This window comes from Dipodomys ordii, unplaced genomic scaffold (assembly GCF_000151885.1).
Source record: "Dipodomys ordii isolate 6190 unplaced genomic scaffold, Dord_2.0 Scaffold106, whole genome shotgun sequence".
Lineage (NCBI taxonomy): Eukaryota > Metazoa > Chordata > Mammalia > Rodentia > Heteromyidae > Dipodomys > Dipodomys ordii.
In genome coordinates, this window is record NW_012267322.1 from 1,825,098 (window position 1) to 1,846,923 (window position 21,826).

The 21,826-nt window shown below is 49.4% G+C and overlaps 1 protein-coding gene across 3 annotated transcripts in view; it reads right to left on the reverse strand.

The window, feature by feature from the left end:
• The window catches only part of Znf423 (zinc finger protein 423), a 325,283-nt gene that overhangs the window by 30,700 nt on the left and 272,757 nt on the right, over positions 1-21,826 (reverse strand). For all 3 annotated transcript variants that reach the window (XM_013027900.1, XM_013027901.1, XM_013027902.1), the window contains one exon: positions 480-611. In XM_013027900.1, coding sequence (XP_012883354.1) covers positions 480-611 — 132 coding nt within the window. The remainder of the gene's footprint in view (positions 1-479; positions 612-21,826) is intronic.

A 21,826-nucleotide genomic window follows, 5' to 3' on the forward strand; every position in this document is an offset into this window, starting at 1 on the left:
TGGGGGCTGGGGGACTTGGCCAGAGGAACTGCCCCGGACCTCCCTAGCAAGGAGCAGGGCTGAAATGGGAGCAATGTGGGCCAGAGAGGAAGGAAGTCAGGGCTGCCTAGCAGAGGGAGCCCCAAGATGGCTGGATAGCACTTGTGGCTCCAGAGAGAAATGGCGTGTCGGGGGAAGGACAAGATGTGGCAGAGGAGTTAAGGTTTGGGCCTGCAGCTGCCACGTATGGAGGGCTAGCAAAGGTGCCACCCAGCCCACCCCAGAGAGGCGAGTGGGCAGGGAGTAGGTCAGCAGTGGGCTGGTTCTGCCTGGAGGAAGGCGGCGTCACTGTCTGGCTCTCTCCTTGGGGCTTCCCATTGGAAGCCTACCGAAAGGAGAGAGGGAGGAGTAGAAGCCAGTGTCTCACCCATGACAGGGCTGACCCCTGGTCCCTCCCTGCCCCTGAATTCTCCCTGCCATGCACACATGGGGCCCCTTACCTGTGAAGCACACTGGGCATTTGAAGGTGCCGCCCATGCCTTCGAAACTGTGTTCGATGAGGTGACAGAGGAGCTTGGCCGGGGAGTCGAACATCTGGTTACAGAGCTTACACTCGTGGTTGATGCCTTCCTCTGCAAGAAAATCCATGAGCAGTCAGGGAACCTGCACAGCACATCCTCCAGCCTGGAGCCCACCAGGCACCCGGGACCCTGACGCCGACTCTAACCATAGGAACCAGAGGTAGAGCGGGGCCATAGATACCAAGCCCCAAGCCCTGCAAGACCCCAGGGTGCTGGGTCCAAGTATCTGTCTCTCAAAGGTCCCCTTGGCCAGGATTTCTCTGGCCACATTCAACAGTCTGAGACCACATTACTGTGGAATGGAGACCAGAATGACTGGACAGGGAGGGAGTCCGTTCAACCAGGATTTAAAACCCCAATCAAATATCTGTTGAGTGTGTACTAGGTGCCAAGAGCTTTGCTCTGATTCTTTGAAGGTTCTTTGGAGAACCAAACAGATCAAGTCCTTACCTGATTCTGAGGGTTTAGGGAGACAAATAGTAATAGATGGAGTTGGGGATTTGAGGGAGTACGCCAGGGGAGGGAGTATGGAGCCACACCTGTGCTGAACCTGGGGCCTGAGTGCTGAATTCAAAGTCAGAGAGGCCAGAGATGTATATGCCAAAGGGCCTGGCCAGCCACAGGGAAGCCCTGGAAGATGTCACAACAATTAAGATGTGCGTTCTCTCTCCCTCCCCCCCACTTTCTTTCTCTCCTGAAACAGAAGTCCTGCCACCTGCCCAACGGATCACAGGGGCAAACTCCAGGACAGACCTCCATTTCCACATCTGGGAGTGGCTGCAACCCCAAACCTTAGCCCAAACAAAAGCACCCAGACAACAAAGTATGCCAAGCACTGTGCCATGCCTGCACTAAGGAGGCTCAGAAACACCTCGCACAGGCTTCTGTTACTGGGTGATCTTGGGCAAGTAACATAACCATTCTGGGCCTCAGCTTTCTCTTGTGCAGCTTTCCTCATACAGCTGACATAAATGAATTAACAGAAAGCAGCCCATGGCTTACAAGTGCACAGTAGTGTTTATTGCTGGGCACATCAGTATTGGCAAAAGTGTTATCTGGGACAGCCAAGGACACAGCCCTCCCCCAGCTCCTCCAGGGAGTAAGGCTCACCAAAGGCACCAGGTGCTCTGATTTACCCTCAAAGGCAAGAACTGGGTAGCAGAGGGACTCGGCTGGTGGCAAGACATAGACACAGATGGGCTGAGGCTCCTGGCGAGTCCCTGGGTCCCCAGGCCCTGGCAGGAACTGCCAGGGACAGCAGGCACTCCCTCTTGGCCCAGCCATCCCCCACACCCTGGGGCCCCTCACTGCAGCGCCGCACATACACACGTGAGCATGCAGGTGGGCCTGCCCCACAAAACCCACTGGCTGGGATCTACCGGGTGCTTGTCCTGCCCCTGGAGCCCCAGCAACTAGGCCACAGGCACCTGATAGAGATTCAAGCTGATCTTCCATTTAGACTAGCAGAATAGGAATTCATTGACAAGTTTGGGGACATAGAATAGACGCAGCACGCTCTGACTTGTACATCCCACACACGGCTTCCCATGGGGAGACTCATCGTAATTAGAGATGGCCTCCAATGTGGGGGACTGCCTCAAAAGACCCCCAACACCTCCCTCCCCTTACCCAAACAAAGGCTTCTCAGTGAAGGCACAGAGTATGCTCCAGAGAATGAATAGAGTAGAGCTATCTTTCTATGTGGCCTCCATAGAAGAGTGAAGACAGCCAGATACTGGTGGCTCATGCCTGTAATCCCAACTACTCAGGAGGCTGAGATCTGAGAAGCATAATTTAAAGCCAGCCCCGGCAGGATACTCTTATTTTCAATTAACCACCAAAAAGCCAGAAGCGGAGCTGTGGCTCAAATGGTGAAGTGTTAGGCTTGAGTGAAAAAGCTAAGGAACAGCACCTAGGCCCCAAGTTCCAGCTCCAGTACACACACACACACACACACACACACACACACACACACACAGACACACACAGAATGAGGACAGGTCTTTGTTTTCAATGAGGCAGAGAAGGAGGGGACATTTCCACGAGAGGTGATAACATATTAGAATCTCAGAAGGAACTCTGTTTGCTAGGAAAAGGCAATTTCTAGGAAGAAGAAGAGGTTCAGAGGTTCAGAGAAGGCCACTTGCTAAGGTAGCACAACTGAGTGGCGGTACTACTGCTCTAAACAGAAACAAAGCCATACTTTCGGTTGTGTCTCACCTGACTCACCACCTCCAAGCCGTCTCCCCTGACCGGGCTAGTTTAGGAAGATCTGCCCCTTCCAGTGCATGGTGACCTTGAGTTATTCCACCAGTCCTAGCATCATTCCTGGTAGGCTAGGATGCTGTCTTGTGCTCCTGTGGTCCCCACCTGGCCCCCTGCAGGAGGCTCAGGAAATAGTCATGGAGGAGGGGCCAGCTGGGCCTCTCCTGCCAGGCCAGACTTGGATCAGGCTGGGATGGAGAAGAAGGAAGATTTACAGCTCTCTGCCGAGCGGGCCTTTAATGACTTGGCTGTGAATGGAGACAAGCCTGTCTACTATACAAACATGGAGAGGACAAAGAAGGCTCCTGCAAATTGTAAATCAGAGAAATCATGTCTGACAGTCACTTTCCGTTCTGTGAGCGAGCGCGGAGCAATTCATCAGTCGCTCCCCTCTGATTCACAGAGGCAGCTCCGCCCCGTGCCCACGTTCAGAAATATGTGCACAGTCAGGCAGCCCCCAAGCTGCAAGCCGGTTCTGGGCCTACGCGGCTGCCGTTTACACAAATCTCAGCCCCAAACCCGTGTCAAAGTGAGGTCCAGGCTAATTAGATCAAGAGCCCAGCAGACAGCTGCCTGTCTCGGGACCCTTTCTCTCTCTCCCCCAAGTGCTTTAAAATGAGTCTAACCTGGGGGTGGGAGGAATAAAACATGCAAAAAGTCAACATGGGGGCCAGGATAGGCCCGGGGCTCCTGCAGCCCTGGGAACCTCTTTCTTAGACAGGACTTCCTGATTTGCACATCTTTCTAAGGCCCTGCCTCTTTCCACTGGAGGGGTGGGAGGTGCTCCCTAGGGTGTCCATTATGTACACCTCTGCCTAGAAAGCCATCCAGGAAACGTGGGAGGGGGGTAGGCAGAGAGGGGCTGCCCTAGTTAGTGTGACAAATGCTCGTTCGTCTGCTTGTGACCCAATATGAGCAAGCCTGTGTGGATACTGACAGAGCCCACCACCGCCATCCCTCGTGGCCCCCTGGAGCTGTCAGCTGTTCCTCGGGTCCCTGGATGCAGGGTCCACAGATAGCAGCCCCCTCTGAGAGTCACTTTCCTGAATTATATAAGATCACTCTGCAGCCACAGCCCCGCAGTGCACAATGGCCTCTCCACCCTGTCCCAGCATGGGGGCCGAGGGTTTGGTGAGTTAAGAGGAAGGATCACTTCCCTCTTTTCTATTCTTTTTCTTTCTTTCTCTCTATTTTTTTTAATAGCACATGACAGGCATCCATAAGAGAACCACGAAACTCAAGTGAATTATGCAGCCCTGCTCATTTGTAAAACGAAATGCAGATTTTTTTCCTGCTGAAATTCAGATCCTGCCTCCTGTTCCCCATAAGTCGAGGCTGACCCGGGGAAATCTATGGATTTATTATGATTTAAAAATAAATAAATAAGCAAACAAAAAAAAACCCCAAACTGCCAAACAAACAACCCAGCAAGCATGCAAATCCCAGAGTCCCCCCTCTCTTTTTTTCTCTCCTTTGCTCAGGAATAATAAGTGTTAATTTTACACTTCATTTCTCAAAAAAATAATAGGATGTTGCTTTTGCTTAAAACCAAGTCAGCTCACTGGAACCTTTCAGGCTGAAACTGTGTCAGCCCAAAAGCGGAGCAGAGGGCTTTGTGGAAGAGCATCGTGCCGAGATGATAGCTCCCTGCAATGTCCTCAGTACCGACTTTTGTCTCCAAAAGCATTTGATCCCTGGCAGACACATACTTATTTCCATACAGGTCTTGGGGGAAGCCAGGAGGAAAGAGAGCTGATTATCAGAATCCTGGAGGTGAGGCTCAGGTGGGCCCCACTGAAGTCAAAGGCAGGCCTGGGCATACGTTTGGAAGCCATAATTTGCTGCCTGGGAGGCAGAAGCCTCAGGCTGAAGAGGAAGTGGACAGGGCATTGTTCTTGGACCTCACTGTGCTGAGCTGAGCCAAGCCTGATCTGTGCCAGCCATACTGCCCAGACAGGACCCTCCTCTTTGATCAGCAAGGACCCATCTGGGGAAGCTGCCCTCGGGTGCTACTGCTAGTGTGTTCCTCCCTAGGAGGGGACTATACCTGCCACCTCATGTCCAGAGAGGGCATACTTAGCTACCCCCACTCAGGGAGCAGCAATAAGGTCACACAAGTCAGAATTGGGTATACTTGAGTTTAAGCCCCAGATCCATCTGTGCTCACTTCAGTGATCAGCTCTGTAAAATGGGAAGAATCTTCAACAGGGTTTTTGCAAGGAAGACAAGCAGACTGCTTTTACCACAGGGTACACCATCACTAACCACTAGAAGGCCTCGTTCTCCATCCTCATTCCACTCAGGTGTCTGCTCAAAGGAGACCTCCTCTAAGAGGCCTGGGGGACACTCCTGCTTAAACCAGGATACCCTGAGTCTCTCTAGCTCATACCTATCTTCAATGTCTTTGATGGCACTTACTAGAACCTGGCACAGATGGTTTACTTCTGTTTCTCTCCCATGTGCACACACTCTGAGGAACATAAGCTCCATGAGGGAGGTCTCCCTCATGCCTGGATCACAGTGACCAAGATAGGGAATGCAAGCTGGTGGGTGCTCAGTAATTGGAAAAGAATTCTTTCCAGAAAAAGTTAGCTCCATGCCTGGAACACTGGGGAAGAGATGCTAGGAAAGGCTGCTATACACCAGTGGGTGCTTCTAATCTCTCTGGGCCTTTCTGCATCCTCCCAGAATCTGGACCCTCAGTGTGGTTAGGGAAAACCTCCCTCAACTGACGAGTGGAGAGAAAAGCCCCCAGTTCTGACCCAGCATCCTGTTCGGGCCTTAGAAATACAAGAAAGAGCTAGGAGCCAGTGGCTCACACCTATAATCCTAGCTACTCAGAGGCTGAGATCTGAAGATGGGTTTAAAGTCTGTGGTCTCACGGACTTATTTCCAATTAACTACCCAACAGTTAGAAGTGGAGGTGTGGCTCAAAGTGGCTCGAGGAAAAAAATCTAAAAGACAGCATCTAGGCCCTAAGTTCAAGTGTAAGTTATCCACCGCCCCCCCCAAACAAACCAAACAAACAAACAACAAAAAAAAAAAAACCATGAAAGCACCATAGGGCATGTAGCCCAAAAGCTACATGAGCTCTTTAACTATTATTATTACTATTACTATTATTATTTTTCGATGGTGGGCTTCGAACTCTGGGCCTGGGTGCTCTCAGCTCTTCAGCTTAAGGATAGCGCTCTACCACTTGAGCCACAGAACCACTTCCAGTTTTCTGGTGGTCAATTGGAGATAAGAGTCTCATGGACTTTCTTGCCCAGGCTGGCTTTGAACTGCGATCCTCAGATCTCAGCCTCTTGAGTAGCTAGGATTGCAGCCTGGCTCTGAAATATTATTTTTTTAAAAAAGAAAAGAAAAAGGTGAGATGGGGAGACAGAGTCACCTTCTTAGTCTCCATCCTTGATCGAGTGGGCACTGGCTAGCAGCAGCTCCAGGGGGGCAGGTATAGGGACTTTCCCCTAGTAGAAGAAGAGGTGGCCTCCACACTGCACAGCATGGGGCAGCCCTAGCTTGCAGCCTCACCCCTGGAAGAGCATTATCTGCAAGTGGAAGAAAGGTACAGCTTCCAGGACCATGGAATCCCCTTCTGAAATCAGCTCCAATGGTGAACACCTCAGCTGCTACAAACAGCTGATCAAGGAAAAGAATATGGAGTTCCTGGGGCCTGGGCTCAGTTTCTCTCTCCCTCTCATCCCCCCCACCCCCCCCCACACAGAGTAAGTGGGTATGCTACAGGACACATGGAGAAAGAAGGGAGGAGCCCAGGGCCCTGCATGGGTCCCAACAAGCAAGGGGGTAGTGGGGGAAGTGGAGAGACCCTCGGAAGAGGAGCCCTCTAATACTATTCCAGTAAATAGCCATTATAGGAACATGAGAGGAAATAAAAACACGAGCCTATGGAGGAGCCAGTCCTGCAGGAGAACCAGTCCTTTGTTCCCTGCAAGGAACAAAGACCCTTAGACTGAACAGAGGAGGATTGGTGGTAATACCAGGGCAGCCAGGTCAAACTGCTTATCTACAGACCAGTCACTAAAAACTATCAGGAAATGAAGCAGGCTTGGGGCTGGTAAAGGGGCAGAGGTGACATCTGGGCTGGGCATGGACAAGAGTCAAAGGAGTAACAGGATCTGAGGGGAATCCTTTCTCAGAGGCCAGGCAGAATGGAAGCAGCAAGTGGAAAGAGAGGATCTGATCCTGGGGTCTCCATCCCAAGGTACACATCCCCCAACAAGGCAGCATTTGGTCCTCTCATCCAGTGGCCTCTGATGGCTTGCTGGAAATGCAGAAGCTACAGCCCTGTTGAGCCTTGCTCAAGACCTACAGTGTGAGAACTGGCAATTTTGCTAGGTCCCAGTATTTAGGGTCGGTATGGAGATGTGAGTGCTGCTGGCCTCTGGAAAGGAGCTAGGGCTTATCTGACTAGCCTCCTGTTGTCAAGTAGCTCTGGTTCCACAGCTTCCCCCTGTTCTGACAATGGCTATATGGCCTCTCTCTAAAGGGGCAAAAGTTTTCTAATGTTGCTTATGGTCTACTGTCCAGAAGGCTGTGAAACCAGTGTATAATGGGAAATAACATCCTGTCGTCAAAACTGGGGTATCTCTGGAGTGGAGGGCCACTGAGGACTGGGGGCAGATGGCCCATGTACCCTCAAGCCATCGGGGAGCTCCACTGCTCCCACTCCCAGTGACAGGTGCTCTGGACCCCTCGATCCTCCATACTCATCAAGAATGAGCACCCACACTACCCATCACCTCTTCCCCAATTTGGGGCTCACATTTTCCTAATTAATCCTAGAAGATGGGCTATTACCCCCCACACACACACCTTCTCAGGCCTGTTTAGCCAGGAGGGACCCTTGCACAGTCCCCTGTGTATCAGAAGGGCTTATAAATGAGCTCTGGTAGCCTGAACCAAGGCCCCACTGGGACCCAGAGCCTCTTCAAAACAGAGTCCTGACAATTAGGCAGTCTGAGTTTTGAAAGGCCTGGGATTGATGGCGTGGACAGTAAAAATATCACCTGGGGAGCTGGGTGTAGTCCTCTGAGGGTTGCCTGAGGTCAGTTTCCATGGTAACGGAGAATGAGCTCAACCTTGTAACTGACCCTTATCTTTTTTTGATCTGTGGGCCACTTGGGGCCAAGGCTTGAAATCAACTGGAAAATAATCCGGTCACATATCAGAAGGAAAACTATTTATACTTATTTACTGAGGCACCCACTCACCTCCCCTACCCCCTCAATGGGGACACCAATGCCACAGCGATCCAACATTGCAAACAGCAGAAGAAAGGGGGAAGGAAACAGATTTCTATCTCAAAAGAGCTTAGGCCAGTGTTGGTGGATCCTCCTGACTTCTAACACCCAACTCAAGTCCACCCAGAAGGCAGCCTCTGCAGTCTCCCCTCCCACCTAAATGACAAGGCATGTGTGTCAGCCTAGTGTGATTATGAGTTTGCCCTGCTGTGCGCCTCAACTGCACAGTCTTCCTCTGCCAGAGAATAGGTCCTGGCCTCGAGGTCATGCAGATGCCAGGCAGGAATGCTTCCCTCTCCTCGCCTGTGGGAGGTGTTGGGATTGGGCTTGGAGGAAAAGGTGAAAGGGAAGACAACCATTTCCTCCTGGTCTCCTAGGAAGGGCTGACTGGCTTGGCTGCTCCTCCACTGTCACCCCTGGGTTTCCAAGGCCACCTGACCAAAGCCTGTTCAGGACTATGACTGCCTGCGTTAGAAGAACTTTGCCCCTTCCTCCTCCTCCAAAACTCCAATCTGAAGATTCCACATGACACCGCTAACATGCTGCTTCCCAAAGTCATATCAGAGAGATCTCAGCCAGGGGCCAGCTAGGTGGAGAATGATTGTGGGGAGCAGCCAAGTCTTTGTGGGCAAAGGAAGTAGGGCTCAAATGGCATACCCTGTAGGTAGTACTGGCTCCATGAAGACTCAGAGGGCGACCCTGGGCTCAGCATATTCTCTCTGTGCCTCAGTCTCCCTTCATCTCCTGTCCCTGCCTCAGTCTATGGCATCTACCTTCCAGTGTAGATCATCTACCATCTAGGTTGGTTCAAGAGTAGATAAGACTACTCAGCTGCCTAAGAGGCAGAAATTAGGAGGACTGCAGTTCAGGCTGGCCATGGGGAAAAGATACCAACACCCATCTCCAAAAACAAGCTAGGAGAGGTGACTCCCATCTATGATCCCAACTGTGTGAGAAGTGGAGGTAGGAGGATCACAGTCCAGATTGGCTCCCAGCAAAAACTCAAAAACTGTACCTGAAAAATAACTAAGTAAAAAGGGCCAGGGATGTGGCTCAAGGGGAAGAACATCTATCTAGCAATTAAAATAGCCTTAGCCCAATTCCCAGGACAGGAAAAAAGAATAGGTGAGTGTAGGGTGAAGACAGTATAGGGCCCCACCACTGCATCTACATATCATTTCTGATATCATTCAACCTACAAACCCCATGCCAAAGGACTGGTCCCCTGCAGGCACAGGTCCTGTAGTGTCACAGGTATCTTCCAGGGTAGAGGGCCCGGGCTCTGGGCCCTCTGTTCCTACCCATCGCAACCCCTCAATGTGTCCTGAAAGTGCCCTTAGACTGCATCAGCACATAAAGAGCCTTCAAGTGGTGTCATTTTCATCTCTGAAAAACCTGTGTCATCTGTCTCCATCTTCTAACCTTCATGCTGCTCCCATATTTGCCACTGATTAAAAAAAAAAAAAAAACAAAACAACACAACAACAACAAAAACCTGGGTCCAGAGCCCAAAGCTTTCTGCTCCACGGGGGTTGGCTACCACTTCTTGTTTCTGGCTGGACGAGGAATTTACTTTATCCCTGCCCCCTCCCTCTGAGGCTCCCACAGCCAATGTTTCTCATTTCTTTGTGGTTCTTCTCCTCACTCTTTTCTGTTCAAGCCCACTGGGATTTTCACAGAAGTCAAAGCAGCCTGAGAGGAGGACAGGGCGCAGGTTCTTCTGCCCTTCCTCTATGCTGGCCTTGGCCAACTCTGCTTCATCTCTGGGCCAACACATGCTGCTCCCCAACATGGAAGGCCCCAAAGCCTCAGGCAGAGGTTGGTACAGATGAGATCATGGGGAGGAAGCCTCTTCTCCCATTACAGTGTACATGCTTATTTCTGATGAGGCCAATGGACTTCCCACCTTAGTGGCCCTCAAGGTGGTTCATAACCTTCAAAGCACAATGAGAAGCTGGCTGTTTTAGCAAAAGAAATGTCACAAAGCAGGACCCAAAGACATTACCAAGATACAGAGGTAAGTGTCTCCACTATTTATTGGAAAGAAAAAATGTTTACCAAATAAACCTGTGACAGGAGAACAAAGCAGCCTTCACCAAGAACTCTGCAGACAAAGAATTGTCACCCATTTAGAACCATTTAGAACTTTTCTGGGATGAGGGTGTGGATCAGTGGTACAGCAATAGGCTACTAGGCATGAAGGCTTACGTTAAATCCCCCAACACCCACCGTAAGAGAAGTAGGACTTCTTTGCCTCTCAATTTCTGGCACTTTGAAGTTTAGGGGTTTGAAATACCTTGCGAAAGAAAATGGCCACAGCACTCCTCACACCCACACCCTTCTACCTGAGACCCAATTGATCACCTCAGAAAATGAATACAACACCCCTGGAGATCCACAGGGTGCAAACAAATCGCTTGCTCTTTCTTAATACAGCAATCACCTCCTTCATCTCACTGATCTCAGATTAAAGTTTCCCACAACCAAGCAAATGCCTAAACTCCATCTTGATCATAATCCTTAGATTAATGGCCTCTAATACTACCCAATTAACATGACAGGCAGGTTACAAAACCCTACTGTCACCAGCCCTGCCAGGGACTCATGAATTTCCCCTGCTTCGAGGACTTTCTCAACTGCCGATATCATTTAGTATTCCTACCAAGATCATTGTTTTTAAAAAGAGTGATAGAGTTGCATCAAAAAGCTGGACAGCAGCCCACATGCACAAGATCACAAGCACACATGCAAAATGCAAGAGCAACATTTGAGCTCCACCAGGTTGATACAGGACAGTCCTTGCTATCTTAAGTCAAGAAGACTTGCTGCTCAGGTTGGAAAGTATGGCTCAACACTTTCTAAAGAAAAGATTCAGTCTGGACTCTGACTGAATCTAAATTTCTCTACCCCTCAGGAGAACAAATCAATGATGACACTAGAAATTAATGACTGATTTCTATTTTTTAAAAAACATACTTTGTGTGCATACGGATACTGGGCTTGAAGTTTGGGCCTGGGTGCTGTCCCTTAGCATTTTTGCTCAAAGTTGGTGTTCTATCACTTGAGCCACAGCTTCACTTCTAGCTTTTTGGGGATTAATTGGAGTTAAGAGTTGCATGTACTTTCCCTACAGAGCTGGCTTCAAACTATGATCCTCAGATCTCAGTCTCCTGAGTAAATAGGGTTACAGGCATGAGCCACTGGTACCCACTATAAATATATTTTTTTAAATAGGTATCTATTTGTTAGATCTGCATGATCAAATTCTGGCTATCTGTGGCCACTTTAAATTAATGACAATACAAATAGGATGGTGAAGGTAGTGTATTTGCCTTAGCAAGTCTGAGGTCTTGAGCTAGATTTCAGTTCTTCTATCACAGAGGCTTCTATCAAGGGCTCAATAGCTAATGTGGTTAGTAGCTACTTGTGTGGACACAACAGGCCATTTCCATCATTGTAGAAAATTCTACTGGTCAGCACCATGCTGGAATGTAAGCCTGGTAAGGGACCAGACACTTATCCCCTTGGCAGTGTTTACTGAACTGTAGTCTTGTGCTTCAAATACCACATGCTCCTCACTCTATGACTAGGCCACACCCTGATGAATCCACTCTAAGTCAGTAACATAGGTGGAAAGTACACTGATTCCCCTACACTGTAGCCTAGCAACACTGGAGTACTTGCTCACAATTGTCTGACCCAAGGAACTGCTCAGATGAGCATCACAGTACCTTCAACTTGTACTCCTCTCTCAGAATAATGTGGTCACTTTGTCCAGCACAGATACGAAGAACATGGCAAACGCAGTGACATTCCAGAGTAAGGAGCTTTTTCTGAAGGACTGAATGCAAACTCTGTCAAGTTATGAGAGCAATCAATAGCACCCACGCTACTCTAGCTTGCCAGCAAGCTGTGTGAGCCACATGGCCACCACACACCCAGGACAACCAATGCCCTCTGCTGTTGCGTCTCTCCAAGGAGCACAGGGAGGTCGGCCATTGAGAATGCCTGCTGACATTTGAAGCTAAGAGAGAGATGACCTATCAGGGAGCTCACTCACATAGTGGGTGTGACTGCAGCCATGTGACTCTTAAGGATCACATCAGGATTGAGCCTTCCCAGGATGGAAGCTGCCGGAGACCAACAGGCTTATAGTCACCAGATGCCTGGAGGTCTTGGGGTTTCCTTAGGTAGAACTATCTACTCACTTTTCCCCTTCCTCCCCCCCTGATCTCAAGGGTAAGTACAAGGCCAACACCTTCCCACTTACTCCAGAGACCAGAAGGCGATGAGAGCTGGTCTATGGAATACCAAGCTCACATTTACCAATGACTTGATTTGCTTGGCTCCTTGGTTTGCCCAGTCACTGATCTGGAATGCCCTGGGCACCCAGAGACCAGACACAAGCTCTGTTATCTTGCGCAGCTTAGATGGCTACCCTCGCTCAGCATTCAGAGGCTGGCAAGTCTGCTTTGCCTACACCCAGCTCTGTCCAGCAAGGCCCCATAGCCTAAAGTCTGGGACAATCTCATCCTGCCCACACCCAGCACAATAAAGCAGTGACAAGTGACAGCTCAGACAGCCCACACCTAGACAGCAGGGGGCAGAGACAGGTAGACTGTGCCAGAGGGGAGAAGCAAGGTAGAGAGGCTCCAAACACTCCTCAGCTCTCCAGGCCATCTTAGCAGGCACAATAGGGGCCATTAGCTAAGACAAGACATGAGCAGTGCCAGGCCCACACACCATGGCAGGAAAATTCCTTTCTGCACAGCTCTGCCTGGTGCTGTGTGTGCCTTTGTCCTTCTAGGAAAACACATCTTTGTAGATATCTTGGAGAGCGGGGGGGGGGAGAGAGAGAGACAGAGAGAGAGAGAGACAGAGAGATATTGAGAAATACCTGGCACTTACTCCTTTGTTTTCCACTCCCAATCCCACTTCCCACATCTGCTCCAGTTTCTCCTCCCCAGTCCATCCAGCACACCCTGACAGAACTGCCTTTGATTTAAGGAATCAAGCCACTCTCCTGCTCAAGAACCTGTAATGGCTCCTTTTTGCCTGGCTGCCCAGGCTCCATCTACTGAATATTCTTCTTTCAACCACATCAGCTAGCCCTCCTGTCCGGGGGGGGTGGGGGGGGTCCTTGCTGTCCAGGTACACACCCTCCTGATGTAGGACCCTCATTCAGGCCATTTCTCTCCCTTCCCCTACCCCTCTGCCCCAGCCCTCTGCCAGTTGTAGGGCTTGAATTCAGGACCTAGGCACTGTTCTTAAGCTCTTTTGCTCAAGGCTAGTGCTCTACCACTTTAAGCCAAAGCACCACTTCCAGTTTTCTGATGGTTAATTGGTGATAAGAGTTTCATGGACTTTTCTGCCTGGCCTGGCTTCAAATCACAATCCTCAGATCTCAACCTCCTGACTAGCTATGATTATAGGTGTGAGCCACCAGCACCCAGCAAATTCAGCTGTTCTTGGTGCCTGGTCTCTATCCATGAGCCATGAGATTCTATGTACTCAAAGCTAATTGATAATAGTTATGTAGTTTTTTTTGGGTCCGGTTGTGGGGCCTGAACTCTGGGCCTGGGCGCTGTCCCTGAGCTCTTCAGCTCAAGGCTAGCACTCTACCACTTGAGCCACAGCGCCACTTCCGGCTTTTTTCTTTTTGCTTATGTGGTGCTGAGGAATCGAACCCAGGGCCTCAGGCATGCAAGGCAAGCACTCTACCACTGAGCCACCTTCCCAGCCCCCTGTAATTTTTTTAAGTATTCTTTTTACTTACGTTTGATTGAGTTTCTGTCACTTATAACCAAGCAATGACAGCTAACAAATTCTCAGGACAAGAAAGCAGTTCTTTCACTGTTCTAGTATTTCTAACAAGGGCAGAGAGACATGAGGTATTCAGTAAAGTCTAAGTCTGGCTGATTAGTGGATTTTGGTTTCATATTCACCCTCCTCCACAGCTCTGGAGCAAACAGGCCTGGGTTTCTGGTGCTGCACTGACCTCCTAGGTTCTATGGATGAGGCTGGTGATAGGAAAGGACCATATTTCCCCCTACAAATCCCAAGTCTCGGCCTGACACAGCCCCTCTTATGCATTTAGGGTAATGATAGTGAAGAGAACCCAAGGACAGCCCCAGAGCCAGTGCACAGCCCACGTAGCCCATCACTGCATGCATATTTTGGGGTCATGGAGAGAGCCAACCTCTCTGGGCCACAGTCCCCTCATGTGAGACAATGACTCTGAGCCCCTGCCTGTGGCAGACACAGACAGGGATGGGGCTACTAAAGGTCAAAAAAGACCATGTTACTCAGAGGCTGTGATGGTTCAAAGCCAGCTAGGTGGGAAAGTCCATGAGACTCTTATTTCTAATTAACCACCAAAAAACTGGAAGTGGATGTGTGGCTCAAATGGCACAGAGCTAGTTTTGAGGAAATAATCTAAGGGACAGTGGCCAGTTCCCAAGTTCAAATCCTAGTACTAACACCAAAAAAAAAAAAAAAAAGAGCACATCCATTTCACCCCATTTGCTTAAGTGGGAGGAGTCTGCCAAACAGCGTATTGAGTATGACACATGGTCACCCAGTACCCTTAAAATACACCTCACACAGGCCTTTTGGACCCCAGAGCAGATCTCTAGGGGATGCTTGGGTACTAGGAGCAGCCTCACCAGGCACTCTGCTTGTTGGGTCTTTTCTGGGAGGGCAAGAGATCTGCTGTGAAGCTGGAGTCCTGGCGATGAGGAACAGCTTTCTGGGGAAAGATGAAGTCTCCTTTCCACAGATTCAACACACAGAGACTGCAGCCATCAGTGGCCTTATTGGTGAGCCTGGCTGACAGTATCCTACTCCAGAAGCCACCTATCATCCCACAGATGAAAGGAATTTCCATTGTAGAGACTTGGACACCACATCCCGGGGCACTCTCAGCAGCCTAGGGGGAGAAGATCCCCAAGAGCCATTTTCTCTGTCTTCATCACAGGCTTTACTCACCGCAAGATCACTCAAAGCCACAACGGGAGTCGGGGGGGGGAGGCAATTTAGGATCCCAGAATCAAGTCCTAGTAAAGCATGCTGAATTCTAGCTCCAAAGTCGAGTGGACATCTTTAATCCATAATCCAGTCACTTGGGGAAAATGTGTACTAGGAATGGACCTTAGGTAAATGGTTGCTTTCTCCTCGTTCAGAGGTTAGAAAGCAGGAATCTCACATGCCCTGCCAAGACTATGGGACCAGGATCCAGCATAAAAATGGGGGTGTAGGTGGCCTTCAGTCCAGTGAACAGCACAGGATGCCTCCCAGACAAGTCAAGCTTTTCCTGCCAAATGCAAGGTGTCTACAGAATTACACTCCAGCACTCTCCTCCGCAGGACATTTCCTGTTGCCACCAGCATGGTACAGGCCCTTTCTGTGGCTCTACTCTCAATAGAACCCTGTCCCCTCCACCAGCATGCTAGGGGAAGAGGAAAGGACATCCATCTCCATCCTGCCATCAGAGCATTCACAGGGCCTATCTGAGTGCCCATACACAGTGCTGCTCTGCCAACCTCTGCTCAGAAAAAGGGGGTTCTCTAGACAAATGCAGAGCAGAGACAAGCACCTTCTCTAAAGGGCACCATATCTCTTCAGACTAATTGTTGCCCACCTTTCACACTAGTAAGCAGAAATAAACATTCAGATGGTCTACACAGCATTTCTTTGGACCAGGGGGCATGGAGAGAGTATGTAACTATATTCACATGCATGCTGATGTGCTCATTGCAAAGACTGCTGGGAAGACAAAGAAAACTGATAGGATACTAGTCTACATGGCAAGATGTTTTCTTCTTAGTTATGCTTGGCTCTATTTTAGTTTTCCTTCAATTCACATGAATAGCTTTTGTAATAAGATGGAATAAAAGCTTTTTAATTAAAAAATTTGAATCCACTGATCAATAGTGATTGATTTTTTTTCCAGGATAATCTATTTCCCTATAAATGATATAATATCATTCTTTCTGGTTGATGAGTAAAATATAAATCTATCTGTCTATTCACACACACACACACACACACACACACATTTTCTTGATCCATTTATCAATTGAGGGCTGGTTTCCATAACTTGGCTGTGGTGAATAGTGAAGCAATTAGGATGGGTGTACAAGTGTCTTTACTGTATCCTGACTTGTATAAGTCAGACTCAGAGAGACAAAGGACATGCATTTTTTAAATATGTGGGCTCTAGATCTAAATTATTAACTATGTCAACATATACAGAGTCATACCCATATGTACATAAACATATTAACTAAAGTATGGCACGTGCAGGGGAGAATTCCAATGGCATAACTCCACTGAACAACTAAGTTACAGCTGAACAAAATAAATACCAGGGCACTGGAATTTGAGGTGTCAGAGGGGAAGAGGTCAAGGGGAAGAGGGTGAACTAGGAAAACTGAGGTGGGTTTGGGAGAGATGGGGGGAAATTACGAAAGGAGTGCCACTGATCAAGATGCATTGGACACCCAACCAACGTGTTGAATTGAAAACCTTTGGTACAACTACTTAAAGGTAATTTTAAAGCATAATGATTGAGATGATTGTGTGATGACAGCATCCCATCTCTAGGCTTGGTTTCTCCATCTGAACCTGGAGGCGGTTCAACCATAGATCTCCTGATTCCCGCTTAGGCTCTGCACTGTGGCTCCTTGGAGCACAGCCCCCAAGCTGTGGTGACATCACTGGATGGAGCCCCAAGGAGACCTGCCTTCTGGTCCCTGTGCATACATGCGTGCGTGTGTGTGTACGTGTGTGCGTGCGTGTGTGCATGTGTGTATGTACATGCACGCTCATGCACATGCATGCACACACAGAGGCAAGCTGCTCCCAGTTGCCTTGACTAAGTACCCTCATCTGTGTCACAGGATAGACAGGCTGCTCTTCAAGTTGAGGCTGTGCTGCTGTGTGATGAGGCCTTGTCCCTTTCTGGGGTCCCATCTTTAGAATAGAGTGGATTGTGCCCAATGAGGACAATGAACAATGTGATGTCTTGCAGAAAAACTTAACTGTGGGCTACCTGCCTCTTCCGCATGGCCATGAAGCTGCTTTGAGAAAGTGAGCTTCCGTCCCTTCCCATACTGGGTACTATCCTGCATGTGAGCATAGCAGGGTGGCAGGGGGAGGTGCTGCTCTCTGGAGGCCAGCAGAGATACCTGATGGGGCTCCTGGCCACAAAGCCAGAGGCCAGGAGAGGGGCGGGGGAGGTGCAAGCAAGGTCTAAGTGGGAGACAGAGACCAGGGAGGAATTTGCACTTTCAAGGGTGAGGAGCTGGCAACTCATGGCCCATTTAGACAGTCTGATCAAGCTGTGCCTCTGACTGGGTCCAGGCCAGGCCTTAGTCCCCAGAGGACTTGGCACTTCCAAGGGGCTTGGGGCCAGATGCAGTCTGCTCAGATCAGTGTCCTCCTTGAGAATGAAGATGACAGGCTCTGGGGCTGGGTGGAGTCTGGTCTCAGGAAACTTGGCAGTGAGACTGGCCAGAGGACCAGCTGGGCTCGGATGGTCTTGTTCTCTCCACCCTCAAGTCTTCACACGCTTTCTACATACCCCTTATCCAGAGTTGGATCCTCTTGCTGCCCCACCGCCCATCCCACTGGATTCCAAAGAGAGCAGAAAGTGATCCGAAGATCCAATATTTGTATTCTGAATGCTAATTTGACATAGAGGAGTGGGCATGGGGGAGTGTTTATAATCAGCACTCCAATAAGCCCACAAACGACGCCAGTATTTTATAAGCTTGTTAGAAACAAATCACCCCCTCAGCTGATATTTACTTACTGATGAATCATAAAAGGGCTCAATACACAAAGAGTAAATCCAAAAAGAATGTCTTTCTCCCATCCTGTCTTCGGCAAGAATGTTGGGAGCCTGGCGTCTCTGAGCCTCAACCAGCTCTCCCCCAGCCTTGTCCCCCATTCCCAGGAGCCTCCCCAGGGTGGCAAATCAGCAGCACCAGCCCTGTCTCCATGGCATCCAACCCCTTGGGCCCCACCCATTGACTGGCCTAATCTAAGGCTCAATCCAGTGCTTGGGAGGCAGCTCTGTCCTTCTGTCACCCCCCAGAGTCCTCTGCGGGAGCAGATCCAATCCAGCTAATTTACATAATGATGAAGCCCTCCAGTGCGGGCTGGGTCTTAAGAGGCTTGGGAAGAAATATGCCCTGTCCTTTGGAGAGGCACACAGAAGGCTCCGTGCAGCCCAGGAGGAATGGGGCTCCTGGCAGGTGGGAGGGGGCAGCCTGGCACCGGCAGCGTGCCTGCCAAGGACAGCTCAGCTCAGCTCAGCTCAGTTGCCCGCTAAGCCTGTGTCCAGCTGGCCCAGCTGAGGAAGGACAGCCCAGGGCTGTAAAGCAGCAGGCATAAGGCACAAAGTGCCAGCTCCAGACTCAGGCCAGACAGACCCAGGTCACAGTGACTACCACTCACCAGCTGGCTGACCTTGAACAGTCACTGACCTTTCTGAATCATAGTCTCCTGATCTGTAAACTCAGAGGGCTTTGGAGAATGGCTATGAGAAGCTATGAGAACCAGATAAGGCAGCAATAGTACTGTAGTACTGTCAGCATCATCTTTAGTCTCCACTATACCACATTGGTCCACTTGCTCATCCAGCCAGCCAGCCAGTGAGCCATCCACATGTCCATCCATCCATTTACTTAACAAATGCCAGGTGTTGTGCCAGGCAGGGAAAGAACAGGGATGAATCAGACACAGAGACCACCTTTAAACTGCCTCACCAGACAAAAAGACTCTGAATTCATCGAGTCCAGAGCTGAGGACAGTGCTTGTCTTTGAGCAGGTGGGAGGCAGAGGCGGAAGTGGACACAGAGCACTTGTTGACCGAAGGCAGTCAGTTTCTGCTGTCCGTCTGATCTGAATGTGTTCAGCTGCTGAGAACTCACCAAGCTTACATTTAGGGAGTGGGGATTTGTCTGGATGCATGTTATACTTCCATAAAGTTTGGGGAGGGGAAAAACAGCTTATACATTTGTAAGCATACTGACAAATAGGAAGAGATCTTCCTTTCCTTCTGAACAGGAAGAAATTTCTAGTGCAGGTGAAGGGTACTTTAGCCTAGTCTGGCACACAGTAGGTGCTCAGTGAATACCGAGTGAGTGCTTCCTGAGGAAGGGGGCTGGGGAGAGGCTATAAAGGTGCAGATGTGGGGAAAGCATTTCCATTTCTGGGCTAGGTGCTGGGAGGAGTCCCTGAGGATTTTCTGGGGACAGGGAGAGCAAAGGCTGGCAAGAGCCAGCAGTGACAGGGAGCTGAGCCTCTGGCCTTGCTGGGCTCACAGACAGAGGAGTCAGCTCTGCATGATCCATTCTAAGGGCCACATTCCCCTCCTGGTTGCAGCTACTGACTGAGCAGGCTGTATGTAGAGTGCCATGTGGGTGCTGGTGACATGCCGGGATGGGACCCAGCCCTCCAACCTCAGAGCTCAAGCCCTCGTGCCAGGAAAAGCTGCTCTCTTGAAATCCAATGTCAGCCCTGAAACTAAGCCAGCTTTCCACAGTGAGTCACTTGTGTGTCACCACCACACAACCAGCTGCAGTGAGATGATCCCACTGTACAGATGGAGAGATCAGGATTGCAGGAAGCTACATACCTTATCCAAGGCCACAGGGCTGGCCCAGGATGAGAACAAACACCTTAATCTCTGCATCTTCGAGGGCAGGGGGGTCTGGCAAGAAGCCCAAGACACCTTCCTTTCTTCTCTCACAAAATATTCTCTCCCCATGTCGCAGGGCAGAGACACCATTCTAAGCTCTGTTTTACAGATGGGAACACTAAGTGTCTAGGTGTTGAGCTGCAAAGGTGACAAATGACACTGAAAGTGGATGCCAGAGAACTAACTCTGGCCCGGTGTACTTTCCCCGCTCAAGGATGCTGGGCAGGACCATGGCCGCAATAGAGAGGCTAGACAGGTCTGACAAGAACAACCCAGCACAAATTGGTGTGTCTTACCTGGAATCTGGCACCACACATGAATACTATCTTGTTCCCCCTGCTCAGAGCCTACAAACTACTTGGGCATCATACCCAGCCCTGCCAGGATGGCCACCTGCTCAGTGCCACAAGTTCAAGCAAGAAAAGTAAGTACAAGCTGGAGCAATAGCTCATGCAGAAGTGACTCTCCAATGTTGCTTTACATGGTGATTTTGTGCTTTGGGTGAAAAATTACTTTGCACGGCTCATGGAAGTGGGTAGAATGGATTTGACCATGCAGAGCTCGAGTCCTATATCCCAACAAAGAGGCTCAGGAGTGGCCGTGATTCCTGAGTTAGAAATAAGCTTTCCTGGATTACCTACGTGCTGCCTAGGTGCTATGACCAGGAACTATGCAGGCTGTCACACCTGGGATGAGCACAGGAAGCTATTGCCAGAAAGTCAAGGTCTTGGCCTGATTTCTTTGCCTCATGCTACATAGTGGACCCAGCCTTCCAGCCACAGCTGTGCTCTTAACCCCAGGTCCGCATTAACTTCTTCCCTACTATTAATAATTGGCACGGGGAGCAGAAGGATGAAGGCAATTCAGTTCTTAAAGTGCAAGGCTCTCTGTTAGAAACCAAGCATGAATGAGAACTCAAACGCCTGCCAGAAGTTCAAGTGATCACACCCACAAGACAGGATTCTCTTTGCACCAAGATGATGTTTGTTTCTTTGCTTGTTTGTAATCAAGCATTCTACTCAAGTCTATAGAAAACCCATGATAAATGTCTTCTGACTCCACAAATGGAACATGTGGACGAAGCAGACATATCTTTCAAAGAATTTTAAAATAGACATATTCTTTCTTCATTTTGACCTTATATATCCACCCAAATCTTCACTACCTCTACTTCCAAAGAGAAGCTCTTCCACCTGGAAACTGTCCACATGAGCTCCTTGGGTAAGTTGTCCACTTGCTGGCCCCCTTATCTGTGATGGGAAGACCTGGGACTGAAGGTCCCTTGGGGATAAGGTACTAGGCAGGATGTTAAGAGCTTGTACTCATCTAACCTTGAAGAACTTTCCTGGCAGTTGGAAGATATAAAAGAATATGTAGCAGGGCACAGAGAGCTCACGCCTGTAATCCTAGCTACTCAGGAGGCTGAGATCTGAGGACTGCTGTTCTAGCAGAAAAGTCCATGAGACTTGTTGCTAGTTAATAAATAGCCAGAAAAAGCAGAAGTACAGTGGCTCAAGTGGTAGAGAGAGAGCCAGTTTTGAGCAAAAAAGCCAAGCAAGAATGCAAGGCCTTGAGTTCAAGCCCCAGTACAGGCATAGAGCATATAAGAATTTCATTTCAAAGTTCAAGGTCCAAACATAGGAAGGGACATTCACACTGAGTACACACAGCAGCTGCAGAAGCTAAAAGCATCATTAGAAGGCATAGAAGTAATGCCAATGCTGGGGTCAGAAAGCTGAGCTTCCATATTTTTAGATTATTTGCTGAACTCCCTGCCAGCCCCCACTGTCCTGTCTTCCACCACCCTACCCTCCTCTGCCTGACTCTCGAAGGCAATTGAATTTGTGGCCCCCATTAAAAAGAATTCTCTCTTCAGAGCAAGAGGAAGGAAAGAACATGACTTGGGTCACAGAAATGTGCATGTTAATGCCTGTATAGTGTGGAACCTTAGGAAAGAATCCTCACTTCTTTGAATCTCTTCATTTGCAGCCAATAATGGGCAGGAATTTATTCCTACTTGCAATTTTCTC